This window comes from Tamandua tetradactyla, chromosome 6 (genome assembly GCF_023851605.1).
Source record: "Tamandua tetradactyla isolate mTamTet1 chromosome 6, mTamTet1.pri, whole genome shotgun sequence".
Taxonomy (NCBI): Eukaryota; Metazoa; Chordata; class Mammalia; order Pilosa; family Myrmecophagidae; genus Tamandua; species Tamandua tetradactyla.
Window position 1 is genome coordinate 182,359,439 of NC_135332.1, and position 15,883 is coordinate 182,375,321.

At 52.9% G+C, this 15,883-nt stretch overlaps 1 protein-coding gene across 1 annotated transcript in view; it reads right to left on the reverse strand.

Moving 5' to 3' along the window:
• The window catches only part of COL22A1 (collagen type XXII alpha 1 chain), a 259,058-nt gene that overhangs the window by 28,723 nt on the left and 214,452 nt on the right, over window positions 1-15,883 (reverse strand). The window contains exons 45-50 of the mRNA XM_077163316.1: window positions 14,141-14,254; window positions 11,938-11,991; window positions 5,656-5,709; window positions 4,383-4,436; window positions 914-967; window positions 457-510 (exon numbers count right to left, since the gene is read on the reverse strand). Coding sequence (XP_077019431.1) covers window positions 457-510; window positions 914-967; window positions 4,383-4,436; window positions 5,656-5,709; window positions 11,938-11,991; window positions 14,141-14,254 — 384 coding nt within the window. The remainder of the gene's footprint in view (window positions 1-456; window positions 511-913; window positions 968-4,382; window positions 4,437-5,655; window positions 5,710-11,937; window positions 11,992-14,140; window positions 14,255-15,883) is intronic.

Consider the following 15,883-nt stretch of genomic DNA (forward strand, 5'->3'; position numbering starts at 1 on the left):
TGGAACAACTAGAAGTAAAAACTTAAAATTGTGAAACTGTAACTGATACCCAACTCTGAAACCTGTTGTACAACTAACTGCTGCGGTGTGCTTTGAAATGTGCTGCTTTTTTGTATATACTTTCTTCATCATAATAAAAAAAGATATAACTAGACGGTAAACAGACACAGACACAGATTGCCTCATTTACCCATCTACAAACTGATATGTGTATAAAGAGAGAATGCAGTGAGATGGAAACACTGCTAAACAAGTGAACAACAACAAAACTGCATGAAGAGTGAGGTCGACTCCACCAAAATTCTGACGGTGGTTGGCTTTCACTGGGAAAAAGTTGGCGATCATTTTTCTTCTCATTTCCTACAACACCCAATTCCTGGCACCTGGGTTCGCACTGGTGGCACTGTTTGCCTATTTTTGTAGACAGAAATGGAGTTTCCTTAAAAGGTCACTTACGGGGGCTCCGGCTGGTCCCGCTGGGCCTGGGGAGCCTGGAGGACCTTCTTTCCCCTGAAAGAGCCAAGACAGGAGAGCGGTTACATTAGGTGCTGCCTGGACGTGCTGCCCAGGCATCCCGTTGGGTCAGTCTGGGGCTTTCTACTCTCCAGGCACGTGCTCACTGGCAGGCGTAGGGCCGTGGGCCCTGTCTGCACAGGTATCGCAAACCGACTTCTGGAATGACAGGTTGCAAGGCCGTTTGACCCCAGCCTTTATTTCCAAGGTGAAGCACCCCGGGAGGCAGTGGGAAGAGACCCCCCTGCAAACTCCTGGGGTCTCTGTGAGCCTAGCAGTGCAGAGAACCTTTGAAAGTGGGGCCACAGGCGCAGGCGGCCCAGCGCAGGGCTGGCCAGTCTTGGGCGTCTGCAGAGGCCTCAGGGCAAGGTGAGGCACCCCCCAGCACACACGGACTCACCGGTGACCCCTGGATTCCCGGCGGGCCAGCAGCTCCAGCGACTCCGTCTGCTCCCTAAGAAAGACAAACAGAAAGCTTGTCTCTGTGTGTCCAGGCAGAGGTCCCTTGCACCCTCCACTTTGTCCATGAAACGATGCATCAATCTTAGGTTTTGTGCTCCTTCCAGTTGACTGAACCATAAATATTCCAAAGGTGACTTTGCTTTCCCCCGGCAGCCTGAGCCATATTTCTGGGAACACAAAGACGTTGTGAGAACAGGCAGAACTCTAGCCTGTCGGTCAGCCTGAAGACCACAGGAAATGACCTCATGAAGAGTGGATATTTTTGGCTAAATATCAGGGACCATTTCAAGACAGAAGGCAAAAAAGGAACAATTGGATACGTCTTCCCAGGATATTGGAAAGGCAATTGCTTCGGCATGACAATGCAGGGTGAGGAGATGCCAGATGGCTAAGGGAAGAGAAGCTCTGTGGGTGGGCAAGCAGTGCACAGCCAGCCCCAGGCCCCCCAGGGCCCCCCAGCTGTCCAGAGCGCTCGTGCCCCCTTCCCCAGTTCTTTAGGATGCCTTTTAGCAACCTTCTGGCTGTTCTCCATACATTCACGAGTGCCAACCTCATGCCAGGTGCTGGCCAGGTTTTAGGAATAGGGAAATGAGTACCCCATGGCCCCTGACCTCAAAGGGATTTGCTGTAGCTGTAGGAGATGAGTCGTATTTTGTGTGTGTGCCAAATTGCATGGGCGCAGGATGCGGTCTATTTGACTCCACCTCTTCCACTCTGGAGGGTCCAGAAAAGATTCTCAAAACAAAGGGATGTGGATAATACAAAGCTGATGCCCTCAGGTGCCTGCACGTGGGCAGCTGCTGCAGGGAAAATTACACACCCAGGCCAAGGCTGAGGGGACAGTGGAGGTTCCCTCCAAGTCTGGATTTTTCTACATAATTTTAGCTTCTGGCATCCTAGACTCTGGAAATTAGCTGAATTGGAGTCAGATTCTCCACCTGAGGTTGGGAGTGGACAGAGAGTCATCTGTGAGAAGGGAGCTCACTGACCACTGGGGGACTCGCCCACCTGGCACTGCCCCAGGGGCCCTGCACAGTGCCTGACTATAGCAAGTGCTCAAATAACCAGCGCACAAATGACCAGGAGGGTTCTTGAGTTTTCTGTCTCAAGCTGCTCCTGCACAGCTGGCTGCTGAGCCCCAGCTGGCCGCTAACTCGGACTTGTTCTCAGAGTCAATCAAACGTAGAGAGCGCAACGCTAGGCAGCGCGAGGGGCTGAAAGCAGGAGGAGGACCCGCTTCTGATCTTCTTGTTTCTGAGCCTCAGGTTTGCCATCTGCCGTGACGAAGACAACCCAGGGGCCCTGCAGCCGTCAGACAGCTCCCAGCCGCTGCGGCTCCCATGAGGTCAGAACAGGGTTTCAGTGGCATCGGAGGCCACAGGCTTTGCAACTCCGGGGGCCTGGGGCGGGGTGGGGCTTTAACCAACACTCACTTCCTGAGCCTTCAGGGTGTGGAGAAGCTAAAGTCATCCTGATGGGAGACGACTCACGGAAGTTTGTTTTAAATAAAATCAGTTACCTCTTAAATGTCCCTTCCTGTTTATCTCTACTGAACTGCTCCACGGGCTCACGTGGCAGTGGGCAGCTCGGCGTGGAGGCTGAGGTGTCTGCGGGGACGGCCACAGCCCTGGGGGGTCAGCTAACCTGGAAGGAGGCACTGAGAGAGCTCGCAGCACCTGTAGGGTGACTTACCTCTTATGATTTTGCTGTAAAAACTAGGCATGAGGTAAAAGACGCCATTCCATGCTCTCGCATGTCTTTATCGAAAACATGTACTTACAGCAAATGGATTCATTTTAAGATTTAATACCCTTTTCACTGATCACTATGCCTGTTGTGCTACATGAAGGGGTCTTTCAGTGGGCTTTGGCCAGCACCAGCACTCCCAGTGCCCCCAGTGTCCCCCAGCACCCCCAGCGTGGCCCCAGACCCGCAGTGCCTCCCCGCAACCCCCAGCACCCCCACAGCCCCCCACTGCCCTCAGCATCCCCCACTATCTCCCAGTGCCTACCAGCACCCCCCACAGTCCCCCAGCACCCCCAGCACCTCCAGTGTCCCCCAGCGTCCCCCAGCATCCCCAGTGCCCCCAGTGTCCTCCAGCACCCCTTAGCACCCCCAGTGTCCTTCAGTGGTCCCAGCATCCCCTAGCAATCCCAGTGTCCCCCAACACCCCCCAGCACCCCTAGTGTCCCCCAGCATCCCCCATCCCCAGTGCCCCCAGTGTTCCCCAGTGTCCCCCAGCATCCCCCAGCACTCCCAGTGTCCCCCAGTGTTCTCCAGCATCCCCCAGCACCCCTTAGGACCCCCAGTGTCCCCCAGTGTCCCCCAGCGTCCCCCAGCACCCCCAGTGTCCCCCAGTGTTCTCCAGCATTCCCCAGCACCCCTTAGGACCCCCAGTGTCCCCCAGTGTCCCCCAGAATCCTCCAGTATCCCCCAGCACTCCCTAGCACCCCCAGTGTCCCCAGCACCTCCTGTACCCCAGCACCCCCAATGTTCTCCAGTGTTCCCCAGTGTACCCCAGCATCCCCAGCACACCCAAGCACCCCCAGTGCCCCCAATGTCCCCCAGTGTCCCCCGGTGCCCCAGCACCCCCAATATCCCCTAGCATACCCCAGTGTACCCCAATGTCTCCCAGTGTCCCCCAGCATCCCCCAGTGGCCTCTAGAGGCCCTCAGACATCCCAACACCCACTTGGGCAGTTCATGGAAGACCCTGGCGAACCCCGAGGACTGGTCCTGGGCTGGCCAAGACCACCGATTCCAGCCCATTGCTGTGGCAACCCTGGATGGACACGTGGCAGCAGGGGCAGGTGGCTGCCTAGAGTGGACACGGTGAGAAAGCCGTGCCCTGTCCACGAGCATCAGACGGGGCTCAGGCGGGCACACAGTATTGGCTCCAGGGGACATTGGGGACAGTGGGTGAGCTCAGTGGCCGTGGCGGTCAGTGTAATGATAGCCAGTGCTTTGGAACAGTAACCAATAGACTGTAGAAATCGTAAAGAATAACAATACATACAGCACTGTTGCTACTGTCACTGACCACAGCAAACCCAGGGAAATTGTGCTGATGCCCTCAAGGCACTGACGGCTTCTCGCCATGGACGGGCTCCTATGGAGAGGAAAGTGGCTTCCATTCTTCACCTGCCACCCTAATCTTGAAATGCCCCCGTGGCTTCCAACCCCCAAGCCAGTAAACACTTCAGCAAGACTGTCAGTCCTGGCCAGCGCCGCCTGGTCCCACAGCACTGTCCTCCTACAGCCCCCCACGGCGGCAGGCCCCGGCCAGCCTCCCCTTGTGGCCTGCGTGTGCCGTTCAGGTACCAGGCCATCCCTTGAAAGGGAATTTCCACCCGGAATCATCTGCGAGCCCAGGCCGGTGCTAGCGGAGGGGGTTAGATGTTGGCTTACCGGTGGCCCAGGGTCTCCTGGGGGCCCCACGAAGCCGGGAACTCCAGGGTGGCCCTAGGAGAACACGGGGGACACGTCTTAGAAGTGACTTATAAAAGCTTTCTGCTCTGTGCAATGTCAAACCTCAGGCGACGAGATCACAGCCACCCAGAGTCCACCTCTGAGCCCCACTAACAAGTTTGGGTAAAGACACCAACTGCCAAAGGGACTCGTTTTACGTCTCGCTGGTGCTTTAAAGGTTGAGGGCATATCTGACATCTACAAAAATAAATACATCCTCAAAACGGATTTGCTTCAAAATAATGTGGGTGGAGGGAGGGGGAGGAGGTTGGGGATTGGATAAGACCAAAACCGCCATGGCAAGTGATGCTGCAGTGACCATGGGGTGCGTGAGGGCGCATTTTAAACACTCCCTTTTATGTGTATTGGAAATGCTCCATAACAAAACCTTTAACGCAAATAAATTCACACTCACAATGGAAATGGTTGAGTAACAGTAACAATAGGGAGTTATTTTAGGAAAGAGGTTCATTTCTCTCTGGGAGGAGGCTCGTTTCCACAGTACAGGGGGAAGTGAACCAAAAAAGCTGAAATACAAAGTGTAAGGCATCCAAAATTAAGCTTTGTACAGAATGTTAAAAAAACAAACCACCAAAAAGACCTGGTTTCCCTGCCCTCCACCTTCGCTGCTCCTGAAAAACTCAATCTCTAACACTCAGCGGAGAGTTTATTGCCACCATCAACTCGATTTTACAAAATGCGTTTTTATAATCGCATTCTTTTCCAAATGTGGTTATGGACTTCAGCTGAGCATCGCATTCAAGCCTGTGTAGAAGCCCCATCTGCACCATCCTGAGTGGAGTCCAGGGGAGGGACGGGGAGGGGTCCGCGGGCAGCCGGGGCTCATGAGAGCAGCGGCTCTGGGACACTTTCACCCCACACCACAGGCACTGGAGCTGGGAGGGCGAGAGGAAGGCAGAGGCGTTGGGAATGATGCCTGCCTCTTCAGTGAGCAGGAAGCTCTCAGGATAAGCATCCAAAATAAAAGACAAGGCAGGCTTTTCAGATAATTGTGGGATGAGGAGGGGGCGGGGAGGAGTGACAATGAATCAGAACTATCAAGATAGAAAGCACGAAACACAGAATCCCTACTGCAGGCAGAGACGAGGAATGACGTCAGAAATGCAGAACGGAAGCTACGCATGAGAACAGTGATAGTTCTTCAGGGAGACTGGCTCATGACAAATAAATTAGTTTTATTTTTTTTTTTTACCTGATCACCTTTCTGTCCCATTTCACCATCTGCACCAGGCTCTCCTTTACTTCCCTTGGAAGAAAATAAAAGAAAGAAAGGATGAATGACAAGTCACTGAGGATTTTACCAGAATGCCATTGCAAAAGAAAAACATGTTCATGCATGCACACATCCATTCATTCATTTTTCATCAGATACTTATCAAGCTCCTGCTGGACCACGCACGGTGGCAGCAGACAGAAACAGCAAGGCCCAGTGCAGTGGCTTAACTGGGTTGTGGGGTGCTGCTGGAGGGGGTGGGGTGGGAAATGAGCCAGAGGCAGTTCTTTGAGAGCCTTTTATGCCAATGCCTGAATCTGGACTGAGGTGTAGGCGCTAGACACTGTGAAGAGGATGTGGACTGGTTTAAGTTTTGAAGGGCTGCCTGGCTGCAGGGCAGGGCAGACTAGCAGGTCCAGGCTAGACAGAGGGGATTCAGTTAAGAGGAGTCGGCGTGCAAGGGGAAGGCGTGAAGGCTACACCAACACAGAATCCCTGGGGCTGGGAGGGGATGTGGGGTGAGGAAGATGGCGAAGGTAAGATGGAGCTGGATGGGGGCTGCACTGCACGGTGGGCTCCCTCCCTCAATTAGCTGTGGGGACTGGGGAGAGTCACAGAAATTCTTAGAGTTGTCATGCTTTATCTACAAAATAGAACAAATAATGATGCCTAAACTGTGAGATGTTGGGAGAATACGATCAGATAATATATGGGAAACAGTGTAGACCTCACAACATAGTAAGAGCTCAATAAATACTAATTATAATTGTTATTTTCTATTATTTTGGTTTTGAATCATGGCTTTGTCATTTACTATATGTCACTGGGCAAAGTGTTTCAACTCTCTGTTCCTTTACTTCTAAAATGGGGATAATAACAACAGAACCTTCATCATGAAGTGGTGAGGACTGAACTATTCACAATGCACAAAGTCCTTAGAACAGGCATGGCCTCCCAGTCAACTCGATAAACATTAACTATCGTCTTCCTCCTGATTGTCACCATCACCACCATCACCATCACCATCACCATCACCATCACCATCATCACCATCACCACCATCACCATCATCACCATCAACATCATCACCATTACCATCATCACCATCAACATCATCATCACCATCACCATCACCACCATCATCATCACCATCACCACCATCATCACCATTGTCATCACCATCCTCATCGTCGCCATCATCACCATCCTCACCATCACCACCCTCATCGTCACCATCAACACCATCTTCATCATCACCACCGTCACCATCACCACTGCCAGCACAGCCATCACCACCGGGCAGCAGCACTCTCATCATCACACTACTACCACCATCACCTTCACTACTGTCTTTATCAAAACAGTTAGGGTGTACAATCTACCAAAGATATTTGTCTAGATTAATCCTGAAAGTAACATTCAAAGATTCCAAAGTGTTACCCTATTTGGCTCTGCATGGACTGTGTTAACAAATGTATCTTAGTGAAATGGTATAAAACAAAAACATTTCAGTTCCATTTTTGGGGGGTCCAGGAATCAAACCTGGATCTCAGGCATGCAAGGCGAGCGCATTCCACCACTGAACCACCCATGCACCCCAGTGCCTTTTAAAGAACATCTACGCAGTAAAATAAGTTCTTGGAAGTAGTTCCAGGTCCATCATCCCTCATCTTTGCATCCTCGGGCAGGTCACATCCCCTCTCTGATCCCAGTTCGTTCATCCAGTAAAGCAAAGATGGAGGCAGGTCACTGTATGGGGTCCTTCAGCTCTCAAGCCTCGTGGAAATGTTGAGCCCAGCCCCTCCAATCCACGTTGTTCTGCTGCATCAGCAGGTCACCCCCCTCCCCACCTCCCTGTGATACCCTGGAAGGGTTACGTGAACTAATGCCTGTAAGGGCCAAATTCCATAGTTTAGAGAAGGAAAAAAGTGGGGTCAGAGAGGAAGATATCTGTGTCAACATCTCTGCGTGTACTTCTATAATGTTAGGGCAGTCTCTGCAGGCCACTTCCCAATCGCAGTGAGAAGTGACGCAGACCAGCAGCTGCTTCCCTGATATATGGGCAACTTCACTTAAGGGTAAATGGTTTCCATTCAAATCCCAGTTCTCAGTCTGGACTTAGAGTGGTTTCAACTCTTCTCTCACAATAAGGAAAACGTCAACCACTCTAGGACCTCCACCACTGTCTCCTTTCCCTACCCGGCAACAGCCAGGGGCAAAGCAAGACAGCGCCCATGTCCCACAGAGCCCCCACTATGTGCTGAGACTCAGCCAAGCTCTCCACATAGGATCCCTTTTCATGTATTTATTTATTTATTTCTGTCCTGCACAGATCCAGAAAGTATTTAATGTGTGGGCACTCTCTTTTAACTAGGAAGACTACCCAATGAAGTAGGGATTTTTATCACAGAGCACAGATAAGAAATCTGAAGACCAGAGAGGCAAAGTCACTTGGCTGAGAGCACAAAGCAAATAGAAAGTAAGGTCTGGAACCGATTTCAGTCATGTCTGTCTAATTCCCAAGTATCCATGCTGTCTCCCCTGCCCAAGTTGCTTTCTGGTTATTATCCTAGGCCACAGTTTCCTTTCATTGGTTTATAATGTAAAAAGCACTAGATTTATTTATGGTCAGGACACTTGGGTTCACCCTGTCAGTCATGTGCCAGACACCTGCCTGTGAATTGGGGTACAAAAATCAACAAAAGGGATGAAGAGTCCTGCACACCTGGAGTTTCTATTCCAGAGAGATTAGTAGTAGTTCAGTTCTCTTAGAAAACTTATTGATGTGCCAAGCACAGCATCTGGCCTTGGGGACAGAGTGACAGCTATTTAGAGGTCACGTTTGTACCAGGGGCTCCTCTACGATGGGGGTCTTTGAAGAACCACCAAACCACGGTTCTCTCAAGGGGTTCACGAATAGTTGAGGCAGAGCCGAAACTTCATCTCTGCGACTCTCCCAGAGGGCCTGTGACTCTCCCAGTGGGGACTGTGACTGAACAGGTTCAAGCTCTCGTCCTCTAAAAGGAGAGACTGAGGCTGGGACGTCCACAAACTGCCCAAGCCCTGGGCCTAGGGAGCAAAACCCACTCTAGAGGCGGGGCCGGGGCGGGCACAGCTCCTGACGGCCTCCAGCCTCTCTCAGGCTCTTCTGGTGTCCCCAGAAGTATGGCATGATGCTGTGACAGAGAAGTTAGGGTCTAAGGGGTGAGTGCGGTGCTGAACCATCATACAGACGCTCCTTCCCACTTTCTGGTTTATTGGAGTGGACAGAGGGAATGACCTGAGACCTCTGAACAGCAATCCGGCTGCTCTGATCTCTGGTAACAGTTGCATAACCTTTATCTTGTGCCCCTGTGATTGTAAAATTCTTGTGACTGCCCCTCACTTGTGCCCAGTTATCCAGGTTTTCAACTTTGGAGTCTTGTGGTGACTGAAGACCATCCTGATGTTTATCCATGAAGGGTCTTGGGCCAGCCTGGGACTAACCCACCCCAAGTCCAAAGCTATCTTTATAACTGACGCTGGGTCTAACCAAGGTGGGCCCACCGGACGAGCACAGGAGCTTAGACTTCAACCCACAAGTCTCCTGGACCTCATTACAATACTAAAAATCCCGCCCACCATCACACGAGGCCACCATTTTCTTCCTTATGTCCTGTGACCAAGCTCGTCATCAGTCTGCACAGGCTCCGTCATCCCGTCCCCTCTAATCGCATCATCTGGGCCCACTGTATTGGTAATTTGTCTATCTCGTAATTTTTCACATTACTTTAGACTTTTTAACTACTGCCTTGGTATCTTGGCCCTGCATCCTTGGTGCCCCCTGCCTCTGGCGACAATGCCCTGAGGGGGATGGCACTAAAGGAGGCTCCCTAAACCTGCCCATCTGTTAATGCCATAAAACTATCAGAGTTGCTCAATTTGGGGAGACAGCAGCTTCTTTGGCCACTAGGCCATATGAACCTCTGCTTCCCACCTAGCAATCAACTTTCGTCTTTGAAACCCCCGTGTCTCAGGAATTGGTCACGGAGCACCTCCGGCAAAAGCCCACAGTCTTTGTCCACAGCAAGACCACCTAGCGTGGACCCTGGAGGTGTGCTAGCAGGGATCAGTCTCCTTTACAGCACCTAGGATGGGGATCTTAACTTGCTACCCCTCTGTCTTCCCATCTGCAAGGTGAGACAGTAAGGAATGACTTTACGAAGCATCAAGTCTTCCCCTCGGCCCCTGGAGCATTCGATGCCCCATCCACACGTGCAAACCCCAGGTGGGCTACACGCAGGGTGGACCCCCAGCCCTCAGGAGCTACTCGAGAGCCCCACAAGGACTCCCAGGTTGAAACTAGAAGCCTGACTTTCAGACGCCTGTCTCTGCTGTTCTTTCCCTCGATCGGAGCTTGCTTTGGCTTCTTCTGAGTATTGAAAGGCATAAAGCCCACTTGGCCTGAATTATAAGGGCCAAGCCCCAGCACTCGGGGGGAAGTGCCGCATCTGGTTCATCGATTTCCTTCGCTTCTCTGAATGTGTCGTTTCTGCATCAGGAAGGTGACAGCAAAGGTCACTCCAGGCTGTGCTGAAGCCACAACCTGCCTCAGCCTGGAGGCTGGAAGAACTGAGGCATCCCAGGCTGCCCCTGCCCTGCAGACTATTGCTGTGCAGTGGCTTTTCGGTCCCCGCATCTCGTCTGTCCTTTCTGGCCTCTGTCTCTGCCTGAACCTCACACCTGTGGAGGCAGCGGGACGGGAGATTTCCCGCACCTGCAGCCACAGCCCGAGGCCCTGGGAGCTGTGGCCCAGAGGGTGTCGGCCTGTCCCCCCACCACAGGACCCCTGTTCAGCCCCGCCCAGCCCTGCCCAGACCCTGCCCCCCAATCCCTGGGGCGGCAGCTTGGAGCAGCGTTGGCCTGTCCCCTCACAGGGCCCCATGGGCTGCGGGTCACCTGGGGCATGGCCTCCACTCCCTTTCCCTGGCCGCCTCCTTCAGCATCATCCCCTTCAGGGCAGTGTCCCCAGAGGCGAGGGGCACCAAGGACGCAGGGCCAAGATACCAAGCCAATAGTCAAAAAGTCTAAGGTACTGTGAAAAATTATGAGATAGACAAAATACCAAACTCTGACATAAGGACAGGTCCCAACGGTCCGGGAAGGGTCAGCGAGGGGGTGAGGCGCCGGTGTGGGCCAGCTCCTGCCCGCACTTAAAACGTGATGTCCTGCCCCGCATGGAGCCACAGCACTGCGTGTGCGGCTGCAGCACGTCACCCTAAAATCTCATCACTTTGCTGCAGCCTGGGGTGAGAAGGTAGCGTGAGCTGACCCGATACGGCTCACAGCAAGGCCAGCGTTGACCACACCTTGGCTGACTGCACTCAGGACAGCACCTCCACAAGCCCACCAGGTCACGGCTCTCACACACCCGTGGGCAGCAGGCGGCCGAGGGCACAGAGGTGACCAGGCTGTCCCCAGACCACAGGGCGGTGCTGGAATTCCTGCCAAGGGCAGGCACTGGAGCTCCAGATGCCATGTCCAGTCAGGCCACAGCCTGTTCCCAAGTAAAGAGGTACACAGCCTGCTCCCAAGGCGGGGCACAACCTGTCCCCAGGGATGGGGGTCAGCAGCACGGGGAGCTCAGGGTGTCAGGGAAGCCCCTCTCCCCGAGGAAGCATGGATGGCAGGAGGCGAGCACAGGCGTGAGGTCAGCTCAGCCCCTGCCCAGAGCCAAAGCTGCTCCCGGCCTGCCCTGTGGCTGAGCACATCCAGGCCAGCGTGTGCAGCTTCGTGAGACCACAGAGAAGGTCTCCCCACTAACAGGAGTGCCCACACAGTCACGTGCACTCATTCTCCACTTTCCTGGTGATGTGTTTCAGTTGACGTGACTCTCCTTATCGCCCCACCACCCCATTCAACACACCCCATCTTTCCTGGTTGGTGAATGTGAGCCCAGATTGGTCAAGGGCCCTGCCATGACTCCACCGTGGGCCGGACACAACGATGCCTGCCCCAGGGCTCAGACCTCACCCGGGCGTGACACACTCCACCCCGCAGCTCACTTCATACTTTGGCTCTCTCAGGCACTCGCAGACCAGTGACCTGAGCTCAACAGGCTGCAGGGACCGGTCCAAGCCCACTAAGGTCCACCAGTGACAGTGAATGTGGGTTTCTCATTTTAAAACCACGACGCTTTCTGCCAGATTTCCCCCTTTCTCCAATGTCTATGAAACAATGAGCAGAGCAGATGCACAGAAACATTCCTGGAATCTCACTGACCTGGGGTCCAGCAATCCCTGGGGAGCCTGGGGAACCTCTGGGCCCAGAATCGCCCTGTAGCGCAAAGAGAGAAAATCAGGACACATGTCCAGGTGTCACAACGAGACTCACTGCACGCTGCCCCACGTGCACACCTACTCTCTGATATCCCCTGACATGTCCGGCAAGGGGTGTCATAAGCAAGTGAGACACTGAGTGTAAGTGTGCATTCATGAGGCAAGTGGGGGCGCTGACTGTGAGTGTGCAACCACAGGACAGGCGGAGGTGCTGAGTATGAGTGTTCATCCACAGGACAAGTGGGGGTGCTAGTATGAGTGTATCCACAGGACAAGCGGGGGTGCTGAGCATGAGTGTGTATTTACAGGACAAGTGGGGGTGCTAGTGTGAGTGTGCATCTAGAGGCACAGCCCACAGCCAAGGGGGTAATGGGGTGACCACCATCCCCAGGACAGCCTCTTTGGTCTCCTAACGTTATCCTCGGCAGTGCCTTTCAATTTGCAGCAGGGCTGGTCTCTGTGGCAGGAGTAACAGGTGCCACTTCTGAGATTAGGGTATAAAAATGTGGCCTCCACCTTAACACACCTGTCTGTCTGTCTGTCTCCCACCCTCTCTGACTACACCACACCCTCATTAGGGAAGCCAGATGTCATGTCTCTAGCACATCGGGCAGCCCACATGGTGCAGAGTTGGTCTTCAATGGTCAGCGGCCAGGAAGGGGACCTGCAGCCGCCCAACCTGAAGGTGACCCCAGTGCCAGCTGACAGCACGAGGGCCACCTCCCAAGAGATCGGGAGTGTGCATTCATGGGACAAGAGGGGTTGCTGAGTGTGAGTGTGCACTCATGGGACAAGAGGGGGTGCTGAGTGTGAATGTGCATTCATGGAACAAGTGGGGGTGCTGAGTGTGAGTATGTATTCATGGGACAAGAGGGTGTGCTGAGTGTGAAGGTGCATTCATGGGACAAGAGGGGGTGTTGAGTGTGAGTGTGCACTCATGGGACAAGAGGGGGTGCTGAGTGTGAATGTGCATTCATGGAACAAGTGGGGGTGCTGAGTGTGAGTATGTATTCATGGGACAAGAGGGTGTGCTGAGTGTGAAGGTGCATTCATGGGACAAGTGGGGGTTCTGAGTGTGAGTGTGTGTTCATGGGACAAGTGGGGGTGCTAACTGTGAGTGTGCATTCATGGGACAAGCAGAAGTACTGAGTGTGAGTGTGCATTCATGGGACAAGAGGGGGTGCTGAGTGTGAAGGGGCATTCATGGGACAAGTGGGGGTGCTGAGTGTGAGTGTGCATTCACAGGACAAGTGGGGGTGCTGAGTATGAGTGTGTGTTCATGGGACAAGCGGGGGTGCTAGTGTGAGTGTGCATTCATGGGACAAGCAGAAGTACTGAGTGTGAGTGTGCATTTACGGGGCAAGCGGAGGTGCTGAATGTGAGTGTGCATTCACGGGACAAGTGGGGGTGCTGAGTGTGAGTGTGCATTCACGGGACAAGCGGGGGTGCTAGTGTGAGTGTGCATTCACGGGACAAGAGGGGGTGCTGAGTGTGAGTGTGCATTCACAGGACAAGCGGGCACACCCTGGTAGTCCACTCCCTCATCCCCACCCTTCTGAAATGGTAAGATGATGAATGTGTGTGGTTTTAAGACAGTTTAGGAGCAGTTTGAGCCGTAATGATAGACAACAAATGACGTCAAGCAGAGGAGACTTGCTGCAATAAGAAAAGAAGGTCTGAATTTTAGAGCATCTCATCATAAATATTTATACATAAGCTGCATAATGCAGACTTCTGTCCACATGTATATGGATTCACACACAGGCATGTGCGTGCACATGTACATTATACACACGTGCATGTGTACACACGCGTGCATATGGTTTGTGACCACTTGGAAGGATGAAAGTTAGAAGGCGGAGAGAAATAGGGAAGGAAGGTGGAAGCGAGGGAAGGAAGGAGGAATGAATGATTAGGCGCTTCTAGACATTGCAAGGTGTTGGAACGTCATGTCAACGTCTTACAGTGACAGAGGTCCATCGGTGCCCAGTTTTCACCACTTCCAGCACTGTGCTCCCCAACGCAAGGTTTCCTGGATATCTTTAACCCCCCAAAGCCTGCACACATCTTGGAGGATTACTGCGGGATCTCAGGGATGATATATTCCATTGCAACGATAAACACTACGTTTTCCCTTTTCTCCTTACCTTTTTCCCTTCAGTGCCTTCTCCTCCTGGTTTTCCTGGGAGACCTTTGTCCCCCTTAAAACCTGGCAGACCAGGGAGGCCTGGGGGACCTGGAGGGCAGTCGCTGCACACGTCCTGAGAGAGAACGAGAGAGGACAAACATGACGAAATAAGAGGCTCGTAAAGCAATGGGCTCCAGACAGGAGGATGGCAAAGCAAACAAGTGGGTTTTGTCAGGACTCCAACTCTTTTGTGTCAATCTTTACATTTTCACAATCTTAATTGAAAGTCATATATCAAACCTGATATATCAGGAGTATTATCTCACTTCTCTCTTGACCTGCCAGACTGCAGGAGTGTGACCCAAGAAAATGATGTCAAAAGTCCAATATCAACACCTGTGAGCATCTGAAAACACTAAGTGCAAACTGGATGAAGCATTTAGTACTGCTAAAAGCAGCATGCACATCACAGGGGCTAGAGACAGAGCTGGAGGTGAGCTCTCTCTGTGCTCTCATCTCCCTGAGGAAGAGGTATTCTGCACAAGAAGCAGAGAGAAGGGGGCAGCAGGTGTGCACCGCAGAACCTTCTCCAGCTCTGACTTTCCCATGGCTGCTCTTTGCCCAAGACAGGCACTCAGTAAGGGTCCCAGAATCGAGCTTTCCTCTACTTCCCTGTGGCAGGTAAGAGCTGTTGCTGGGGTGAATTTAAAGTTCTTTCTAACTTGTTGTGTCCTCTCAAGATCTTACCAGGTAGGACATGGGACCAGGTAAACTCGAGTCCATCTCACATGCCCAGTGCCGTGGGTGGCTTCCAGGCCCTACTCCCCAGCCTCTGTCCGCCCTCCCGTCCTCCCGCCCTCCTGCCCTTCCCGTGCTATGAGGCAAACGAGGTCATACACATACGGCCTTTAGACTAGTGTCAGAGAAGAAGGACAGACAATAACTAGTACGTTTAGCTTTTATCAATGCATTTATTCACGCTTTCACTCACTCACCAAAAAAGGGCTCAACACGTACTCTGCATGAAGCTCTGAGGCCACCGCGAGGTGCAGCCTGAAAGAGCTCACGGTCAAGAGGCGTCAGATGACACAAAAGAAATGGGCCAGCTACTATCTCTTGTGCGTGCCGCCAGACTGATCAGCAAAGACAGTGGAAGCTGCGCTTATTTTACTATCTCAGTGAGTTGGAGCTTGAGGCCCGTTGGTATCCATCTCGGTCTCTATTTGAAGACACAGAGTTTTTCCATCACAAGAGCAACTGTGAATGGCCCACTTCCCTTCGCTTGTGCGACACTCTGGATGGGGCCCTCAAGAACCCCAGGAGTCCCAGGGCCGAAGCACTCGCCTCCCTGCCGAACTGATGAGTTTATAACCCTTTCCCGCTCCACGCCGGGCAGGAAGACTGAGCTCTCTCAGAGGGAAGCGTGCAGTTGGTTTCTCTTTTTTATGCCCAATTCGTAGCAAATAGTCTGCCACAGAGTGTGAGCTCAGCAGACAAATGCTCTGACCAGCTGACCACCTGCCCTTTCGGTTTCCTGGGCCACCTTCTCCTGTGGCCGGTTAGGAGGCAGGATGGTGGGACCTGCTAACACGAGGGTCCGTGTGGCCAGGGTGAATGAAGGCAGGAAACTGTGTCGGGGCAATGAGCTGGGAAGGACTCACCACACCTCCGGCTCTGTGTGCAGCCCTCTAAAATGAGGTGTGTGGGTCACTGTGAGAGTGGAGGGCGGGGAGCTGAACTGGCCTGGGGGCAGCAGGCATTC